The following is a 9,658-nucleotide window of genomic DNA, read 5'->3' as shown; positions in this document are numbered from 1 at the left end:
TGACCTCGTGATCTGCCCGCCTCGGCCTCCCAAAGTGTTGGGATTACAGGCATGAGCCACCCTGCCCGGCCAGCCGTATGTGTGGTTTTTAATGGGAGAACACAAAACATTTGGCCAGGTGTGGTGGCCCAATGGGTGGATCACTTGAGGTCAGGAGTTCGAGACCAGCCTGGCCAAAATGGTCAAACCTTGCCGCTCCTAAAAATACAAAAATTAGGTGGGCGTGGTGTCATGCACCTGTAATCCCAGCTACTCGGGAGGCTGAGGCATAAGAATTGCTTGAAACGGGGAGGCGGAGGTTGCAGTGAACTGAGATCACGCCACTGGACTCTAGCCTGTGTGACAGAGCAAGACTCTGTCTCAAAAAAAAAGAAAAAAAAAGAAGAACACACAGACATTTAAACTGAGAAGCTTTTAATACTTCATAGGACCTCTCCTCTTAGGAATAAATCAAACATACTGTATTTGTGAATATAATTCTTTCATGAAGTAGAAAAATGTGTCAACTAGCAAAATTTAGCCAGGCTCTGTGCTCATATCTTTAATCCCAACACTTTGGGAATCCTAGGTGGGTGGATGGCTTGAAGCCTGGAGTTTGAGACCAGCCTGGGCAACATGGTGAAATGCTGTCTCTACAAAAAATTTAAAAATTAGCCAGACTTGGTGGTATGCACCTGTAGTCCCAGCTACTCAGGAGGCTGATACAGAAGGATTGCTTGAGCCGTGGAGGTCAAGGCTGCAGTGAGCCATGACTGCCTCACTGATTTCTAGACAGTGTCAGAGTGAGACCCTGTCTCAAAAAAAAAAAAAGCAAAATTTTTATTTTTAGTGAAAATTTAATTTATATAAAAGGTGACACAGGTTTTTAAGTGAGTATACATTTATTTATTTATTTATTTATTTATTTATTTATTTATTTATTTATTTATTTATTTTGAGACGGAGTCCTGCTCTGTCACCCAGGCTGGAGTGCAGTGGCCGGATCTCAGCTCACTGCAAGCTCCGCCTCCCAGGTTCCCGCCATTCTCCTGCCTCAGCCTCCCGAGTAGCTGGGACTACAGGCGCCGCCACCTCGCCCGGCTAATTGTTTGTATTTTTAGTAGAGACGGGGTTTCACCGTGTTAGCCAGGAGGGTCTCGATCTCCTGACCTCGTGATCCACCCGTCTCGGCCTCCCAAAGTGCTGGGATTACAGGCTTGAGCCACCGCGCCCGGCCAAAGTGAGTATACATTTATTAAACATTTTCATTTCTTTTTTTCTTTTTTGAGATGGAGTCTTGCTGTCACCCAGGCTTGAGTGCAGTGGTATGATCTTAGCTCACTACAGCCTCCACCTCCTGGGTTCATGCAATTCTCAGGCCTCAGCCTCCCCAGGATCTGGGACTACAGGTGTGTGCCATCATGCCTGGCTAATTTTTTGTATTTTTAGTAGAGACGAAGTTTCATCATGTTGGCCAGGCAGGTCTTGAACTCCTGACCTTAAGTGAGCCACCCGCCTCACCCTCCCAAGGTGCTGGAAATACAGGCATGAGGCACTTTGCTGAGTCAAAACATTTCATTTCTTTTGGGCTGCTTTTTATTGATGTAGATCTCACGTAACATAAAATTTACCCTTTAAAGTGTACAAGTCAGTGGTTTTTAGTATATTTGCAGATATGTGCAATTATTGCCACTGATTCCAGAACATTTTATCACCCCCTAAGAGAAACCCAGTAACCATTAGCAGTTACTGCCATCCCTCCTCTCCCTCCCTGGCAACCACTAATCTACTTTTGGTCACTATGGATTTGCCTATTCTGGACGTTTAATATAAATGGTGTCATACAATATGTGGATTTTTGTGTCTTACTTCTTTCACTTAGCATCATGTTTTCAAGGTTCATCCATGTTGTAGCATGTATTACTACTATACTTCCTTTGTATGGTTGAACAATATTTCACTGTATAGGCATATCATATGTTGTTTCTCAATTCATCCATTGATGAATCTTTGGGTTGTTTACACTTTTGGCTATTATGAAAAATACTACCATGAATATTCATACAGAGGTTTTTGTAAGGGCATACATTTTCAATTCTGTTGGGCATATATTAAGGAGCAAAATTTCTGGATCATATGGTAATTGTATATTTAACATTTAGAGAAACTGTCAAAATGTTTTTCTTTTTTTTTTTTCTTTTTTTTTTTTTTGACTCCCAAATCTCTTTTATTGGGGGGAATGGGCCTCTTGGGGATCCTCACTGCACGGCTTGTTCATTGGCACTGCTTCCCGAGTCCTGGGGCTTCATCACATCGGGCAGCTCAGGTGGGCTGGAGAACGGCTCGATGCACAGGGCCTCAAAGGTGTCATCTGCCCGGAAGGCCAGCCCCACTGTGGCTGGGGCCTGTGGCCGTGCTGTTTGACTGGTGAAGCCACACTCGCCCAGGGTCTTGCCATCATCCAAGAGTTGGTCATCCTTGTACAGCCGCTGCTCGTCAGGAGGCCGCTTGAGGATGCCCTCGACGATGCGCTTCAGCTCGAACACCGTGCTGGATTCCTTGGCGTCCGTGAAGATGGTGGTCTTGTGGCACCGGATCATGAGGAACACGTCCATCGCGGCGGCTGCCTCTCCCCTCGACGCGTCAAAATGTTTTTCAAAATGACTCCACCGTTTTACCTTCCCACTAGCAATGTATGAGGGATTCCCTTCCTCCACATCCTTGTCAACACTTATAATTGTCTGTCTTTTATATTTTAGCCATTCTAGTGAGTGTGAAGTGGTATCTCGCTGTGGTTTCAATTTGCATTTCCCTAATGACTAATGATGTTGAACATCTTCTCCTGTGTTTATTGGCCATTTGTATATCTTCTTTGCAGAAATAGCTATTTGTGCTTTTTTGGCCATTTTTTAAATGGGTTGTCTTCTTGTTGTAGAGTTTTAGGAATTAATTAATTAATTTATTTATTTATTGAGACAGAGTCTCACTCTGTCACCCAGGCTGGAGTACAGTGGGATCTCGGCTCACTGCAACCTCAAACCCTGAGCTCAAGGGATCCTCCTGCCTCAGCCTCTCAAGTAGTTAGAACTAGAGGCATACTCCACGATGCCTGGCTGATTTAAAATTTTTTTGTAGATATGGAGTTTTACTTTGTTGCCTAGGCTGGGCTTGCTGGCCTCAAGTGATTCTCCCACCTCGACCTCCTAAAGTGCTGGGATTACAGGCAAGAGCAACCCCATCCAGCCACTTCTGAGTTTATTATCTGGTAAATACAAGAACATTACTGATAAGAATAAGATAATTATCATAAAAATTCCTTTGAAATACTGTTCACATTTTCACATTTTGAGTCCAAAGGAAGCCAAGTTGAATAGAATGTTTTTGGTAGAATAGAATATTACTAAATAGGGGCTGGGCGCAGTGGCTCACACCTGTAATCCCAGACTTTGAGAGGCCGAGGTGGGTGGATCATGAGGTTAGAAGATCAAGACCATCCTGGCTAACAGGGTGAAACCTCATCTCTACTAAACATACAAAAAATTAGCTGGGCGTGGTGGTGGGCACCTGTAGTCCCAGCTACTCGGGAGGCTGAGGCAGGAGAACAGGGTGAATCTGGCAGGCGGAGCTTGCAGTGAGCCAAGATCGCACCACTGCACTCCAGCCTGGGTGACAGAGTGAAGAGCGAGACTCTGTCTCAAAAAAAAAGATACATATATATATATATATATTACTGAATGGGTTCAGTCTTCTTCTGGCATCCTTTTCCTTTTTTTTTCATTCCTTATCTCTTTTTTAAATTATGGTTTAAAAAAATACCTAGCAGGCTGGGTGTGGTGGCTCACATCTGTAATCCCAGCACTTTGGGAGACCGAAGTGGGAGGATTGCTTGAGCCCCCAGAGTTTTGAGACCAGTCCAGGCAACATAGTGACTCTACAAAAAATTAGCTGGGTATGGTGCTCACCTGTAGTCCCAGCTACTTGGGAGGCTGAGGTCAGAGGATCACCTGAGCCTGGGAGGTTGAGGCTGTAGTGAGCTGTGATCACGCCACTGCACTCCAGCCTGGGTAACAGAGCAACACCTAGTCTCTTTAAAAAAAAAAAAAAAAAAAAAGGTCCAGGTGCAGTGGCTCACGCCTGTAATCCTAGCACTTTGGGAAGGCAGAGGCGGATCAGGAGGTCAGGAGTTCCAGACCAGCCTGACCAACACGGTGAAACGCCGGCTCTACTAAAAATACAAAAATTAGCCGGGCGTGGTGGCATGCCAGTGGCTGTCAGCAAGTCAAGGAGACAGGCATCGGATCAAACATCAAGACATCTGGCTGATGTCTTGATTTTGGACTTCTAGCTTCTGGAATTGTAAGAAAATAAATTTCTATTGTTTAAGTAGACTGTGGTATTCTGTTATGGCAGTCTTAGCCAACTAATACACTTGGGAGATTAATATAAATAGGAAAAAAGTACCACTGTTTTCATAATCTTCCAACTGAAATTTGGCATTTCCATCTATGATAAATGTAGTCAGCAAGCCACAGTGGTATTAACTGTACTGTGAGTTTGTCACCAATAGAAATCCAGATATTTTCATATCCCATTATAGTTATTGCGATTTTTTTTGAAACATTTTGGGTTTTTTTTTTTTTTAGATGGAGTTTTGCTCTTGTTGCCCAGGCTGGAGTGCAATGGTGCAATCTCGGCTCATTGTAACCTCTGCTTCCTGGGTTCAGGTGATTCTCCTGCCTCAGCTTCCTGAGTAGCTGGGCTTACAGGCATGTGCCACCACACCCGGTTAGTTTTGTATTTTTAATAGAGACAGGGTTCCTTGATGTTGGTCAGCCTGGTCTCGAACTGCTGACCTCAGGTGATCTGCCTGCCTCAGCCTCCCAAAGTGCTAAGATTATAGGCATGAGCCACTACACCCAGCGAAATATTATTTATTCCCTATAATAGTTATTAGACTACCACTTAACTTGTTATTTATTTATTTTTTGAGATGGAGTTTCGCTCTTGTTGCCCAGGCTGGAGTGCAACGGCATGATTTCAGCTCACTGCAACCTCCGCCTCCCAGGTTCAAGCAATTCTCTTGCCTCAGCCTCCTGAGTAGCTGGGATTATAGGAGTGTGCCCCTGTGCCCGGATAATTTTTGTATTTTTAGTAGAGATAGGGTTTCACCATGTTGGCCAGGCTGGTCTCGAACTCCTGACCTCAGGTGATCCACCTTCCTTGGCCTCCCCAAGTGCTGTAATAACAGGCATGAGGCACTGCACCCGGTCTTGACTTGTTATTTAATATGTTAGAGACACATTAATTACATTATCACAACTGGGTGCAGTGGCTCCCTCCTGTAATGCCAGCACTTTGGGAGGCTGAGATGAGCAGATCGCTTGAGCCCAGGAGTTTGCGACCAGCCTGGGCAACATGATGAAACCCTGTCTCTAAAAAAATTACAAAAATTAGCCAGGTGTGGTGGTCCATGCCTGTAGTCTCAGCTACTTGGGAGGCTGAGACGGGAGGAACACCTGAGCCCAGGAGGTTGCAGCTGCAGTAAACTGTGATTGCTCCACTGCACTCTAACCTAGACGAGAGTGAGACCCTGTCTCAAAAAAAATTTACTATGTTACAAATTTGATTATTTTGATATTTGATATCTATATTTCAGTATAATTGGTTTTCTTTGTAATCCTACACATCTCATTTTATGCGTTAAAAACATTTTTTCTGAAAAAGTGTTCATAGGCTCTGCCAGGTTGATAGAGGTTAAAAAACTCTGATTTTTTTTTTTTTTTTTTTTTTGAGACGATGCTTTACTCTATCTCTCAGGCTTGAAAGAGCTCCTGGGCTCAAGTGATCCTCCCACTTCAGTCCCCTGAGTACTGGGACCACAAGGGGGCGCCATTACATTCTGATAATTTTAAAATTTTTAGTAGAGACGGGGGTCTTGCTAAAGGCAGGTCTTGAACTCTTGGCCTCCAGCAATCCTCGTGCCTCAGCCTGCCAAATTACTGGGATTACAGGTGTCAGCTGCTTCACCCAGCCAGGAACTCCTGATTTAAGGAGCAATATCTGCATGGAGAAACCAGAACAGTGTCCTATGAACAAATTCTCTCAGGGGAGATGAAACTCAGTAGAACTATTTTTTTTTTTTTGAGACATAGTCTTGCCCTGTCGACAGTGGCATGATCTCAGCTCACTGCAACCTCCACCTCCCAGGTTCAAGCGATTCTCATGCCTCAGTCTCCTGAGTAGCTGGGATTACAGGCACCTGCCACCATGCCTGGCTAATTTTTTTATTTTTAGCAGAGACAGGGTTTCACCATATTGGCCAGGCATGAACTCCTGACTTCAAGTGATCCACCCGCCTTGGCCTCCCAAAGTGCTGAAATTACAGGTGTGAGCCACCGTGCCTGGTTTTCCCCCCCTCCCCCTCCCTCGTGTCCTCCTTCTTCTTCCTCTTTTTGAGACAAGATCTCACGCTGGCGCCAAGCCTGGAGTGCAGTGGCATGCACACAGCTCACTACAGCCTCAACTGCCCCAGCTTAGGTGATCCTCCTGTCTCAGCCTCCAGAGCAGCATCTGGGACCACAGGCGGGCACCACCACGCCGGGCTAATTTTTGTATTATTTTTATAGTGATGGGGTTTCACCTGTTGTATAGGCTGGTCTCAAACTCCTGGTTTCAAACAACCCGCCCACCTACGCCTCCTAAAGTGCTGGAATTGCAGGTATGGGCTGCCCCACCTGGTCAAACTTGTTGAACCTACTGTACAAGGATATCCTCAGATTCACTCAGATCTTGATGAATTATCCTTCCTGTTTAGAGAAATCCCAAGCCTACCCTTAATATTTTTTGAAAGGAAAGATTGTTAATATGCTGAAGACAACTTCAACTTTGCTTTTATTTATTTGGAGTCTTTGAATGATTTTAACATCTTTTGTTTAATTTTTTCTGTATTTTAAAAAATTTAATTTATTGATTTTTGAGACAGGGTCTTGCTTGCTCTATCACCCAGGCTGGAGTGCAACAATGAGATCATAGCTCATTGCAGCCTGGAGCTCTAGGGCTCAAGGGATCCTCCTACCCGCTCCTTCCAAGTAGCTGGGACTACAGGCATGGGCTCTATAAAAAAGAAATGGGGGTCTCACTATATTGCCCAGGCTGGTCTTGAACTGGGCTTAAGGGATCCTCCTACCTCAGCCTCCCAAAGAACTGGGATTATAGATATGAGCCACTGCCCCTGGCCTTAAACTTACATTTTAAACTTCCAATGTGCTGATTTGGGGCTTAGGAGGTTTTTTTTTTTTTTTTTTTTTTTTTTTGAGACAGAGTCTCTGGAGTGCAGTGGCACAATCTCGGCTCACTGCAACCTTTGCCCCCCGGGTTCAAGTGATTCTCCTGCCTCAGCCTCCCGAGTAGCTGGAATTACAGGCACCGGCCACTGCACTCAGCTAATTTTTCTATTTTTAGTAGAGACGGGTTTCGCCATCTTGGCCAGGCTAGTCTTGAACTCCTGACCTCATGATCAACCCACCTCGGCCTCTCAAAGTGTTGGGATTACAGGCGTGATCCACTGTGGCTGGCCTCATTTTTTTTTTTTTTTTGGAGAACTCTTTACTAGTTGTTTTCACCAATGGTGAAAAAAGAATGGTGGCAGATTTTATTTATTTACTTTTAAAATTAATTAGTTAATTAATTAATTTGACATAGAGACTTGCTCTGTCACCCAGGCCAGAGTGCAATGGCGCAATCTCGGCTCACTGCAACCTCTGCCTCCCAGGTTCAAGTGATTCTCCTGCCTCAGCCTTCTGAGTAGCTGGGATTACAGGTGTGTACCACCATACCTGGGTCTTTTTTTTTTTTACTTTTAGTAAAGACAGGGTTTCAACATGTTGGCCAGGCTGGTCTTGAACTCTGGCCTCAGGTGATCCGCCTGCCTTGACCTCCCAAAGTGTTGGGATGACAGGCGTGAGCCACCGAGCCCGGCCCACTTGAGGTCAGGAGTTTGAGACCAGCCTGGCCAACATGGTGAAACCTTGTCTCTACTAAAAGTACAAAAAACGTTAGCTGGGTGTGGTGGTACATGCCTGTAATTCCAGGTACTCAGGAAGCTGAGGCAGAAGAATTACTTGAACCTGGGAGATGGAGGTTGCAGTGAGCCAAGATCGTGCCACTGCACTCCAGCCTGGGCAATACAGTGAGACCCCGTCTCAAAAAAAAAAAAAAAACATAAAAATGAAACACAGTGAAACTCCATCTCTATAAAAAATAAACAAAATTGACTGGGCATGATCATGCCAGCTACTTGGCATGCCAGCTACTTGGGAGGTTGAGGTGAAAGGATGGCTTGAGTCCAGGAGGTCAAGGCTGCAGTGAGCCAAGATTGCATCACTGCACTCCAGCCTGGGTGACAGATGAAACCCTGTCTCAAAAAACAAACAAAAACCAAACCAAAACAAAACCCACAAAAAACAATGTATAAAGCTCTCTAAGACATATTGTATAAAAGAACAAAAACCTATCTGCTGAATACATTCTGTACAATCCCCAATCCTATTTATGTAATAAGCGAAAACAGAGTACCTGCATAGGTCTACAAATGTGTATGTGTTTACATAGAAAGAGAACTAAAACTATATCAAACTGTGTTTTTTTCTTTTTTATTTTGAGATGGAGTTTCACTCTTGTCGCCCAGGCTGGAGTGCAATGGCACGATCTTAGCTCACTGCAACCTCCGCCTCCTGGGTTCCAGCGACTCTCCTGCCTTAGCCTCCCAAGTAGCTGGGATTACAGGTGCCTGCCACCATGCCCAGCTAATGTTTGTACTTTTGGTAGAGATGGGGTTTCATCATGTTGGCCAGGCTGGTCTCAAACTCCTGACCTCAGGTGATCCACCTGCCTCAGCCTCCAAAGTGCTGGGATTACAGGTGTGAGCCACTGCGACTGGCCTATATCAAATTATTAATAGTCTTTTTTTTTTTTTTTTTTTTTTTTTGAGACAGGGTCTCATTCTGACACCCAGGCTGGAGTGCAGTGGTGTGATATCGGCTCACTGCAGCCTCTACTTCCTGGGCTCAAGCAATCCTCCTACCTCTGCCTCCCGAGTAGCTGGGACCACAGTCATGTGCCACCATGCCTGGCTAATTTTTGTACAGGCGGGATTTCACTATGTTCCCCAGGCTGGTCTGGAACTCCTGACCTCAAGCCGTCTGTCCGCCTCAGCCTCCCAAAGTGCTAGGATTACTGGCATGAGCCACTGAGCCCAGCCATCAAACTGCTAATAGTCTTTTGAAGAGGCGAATAAGATTGGGGGAAGGGTGAAGTGGAAAGTTTCACTTTTTCTCTATATTCCTCTGTTTATTTAAGATTATAAAATAAGGATGTACTCTTTTTTTTTTTTTTTTTTGAGATCGAGTCTCACTCTTGTTGCCCAGGCTGGAGTGCAATGGTGGGATCTTGGCTCACTGTAACTTCCGCTTCCTGGGTTCAAGCAATTCTCCTGCCTCAGCCTCCTGAGTAGCTGGGACTACAGGCATGCACCACGATGCCAGCTAATTTTGTATTTTAAGTAGAGAGGGGGTTTCTCCATGTTGGTCAGGCTGGTCTCAGACTCCTGACCTCAGGTGATCTGCCCTCCTTGGCCTCCCAAAGTGCTGGGATTACAGGTGTGAGCCACCGTGCCTGGCTA

The 9,658-nt window shown here is 45.1% G+C and overlaps 1 protein-coding gene across 1 annotated transcript; it reads right to left on the bottom strand.

Moving 5' to 3' along the window:
- Window positions 1-2,176: 2,176 nt before the first annotated feature.
- On the bottom strand, window positions 2,177-2,618 carry LOC104674456 (elongin-B). Its single transcript, XM_010378779.2, has one exon. It carries the CDS (start codon window positions 2,592-2,594, stop codon window positions 2,238-2,240), a length of 357 nt encoding a protein of 118 aa, XP_010377081.1. The 5' UTR covers window positions 2,595-2,618; the 3' UTR covers window positions 2,177-2,237.
- Between the last annotated feature and the right edge of the window lie 7,040 nt (window positions 2,619-9,658).

The sequence above is a fragment of the Rhinopithecus roxellana genome, chromosome 6 (genome assembly GCF_007565055.1).
Source record: "Rhinopithecus roxellana isolate Shanxi Qingling chromosome 6, ASM756505v1, whole genome shotgun sequence".
In the NCBI taxonomy this organism is placed as follows: domain Eukaryota; kingdom Metazoa; phylum Chordata; class Mammalia; order Primates; family Cercopithecidae; genus Rhinopithecus; species Rhinopithecus roxellana.
Note: the sequence above shows the minus strand (reverse complement) of the source record. Positions and strands in the feature narration are given on the sequence as shown.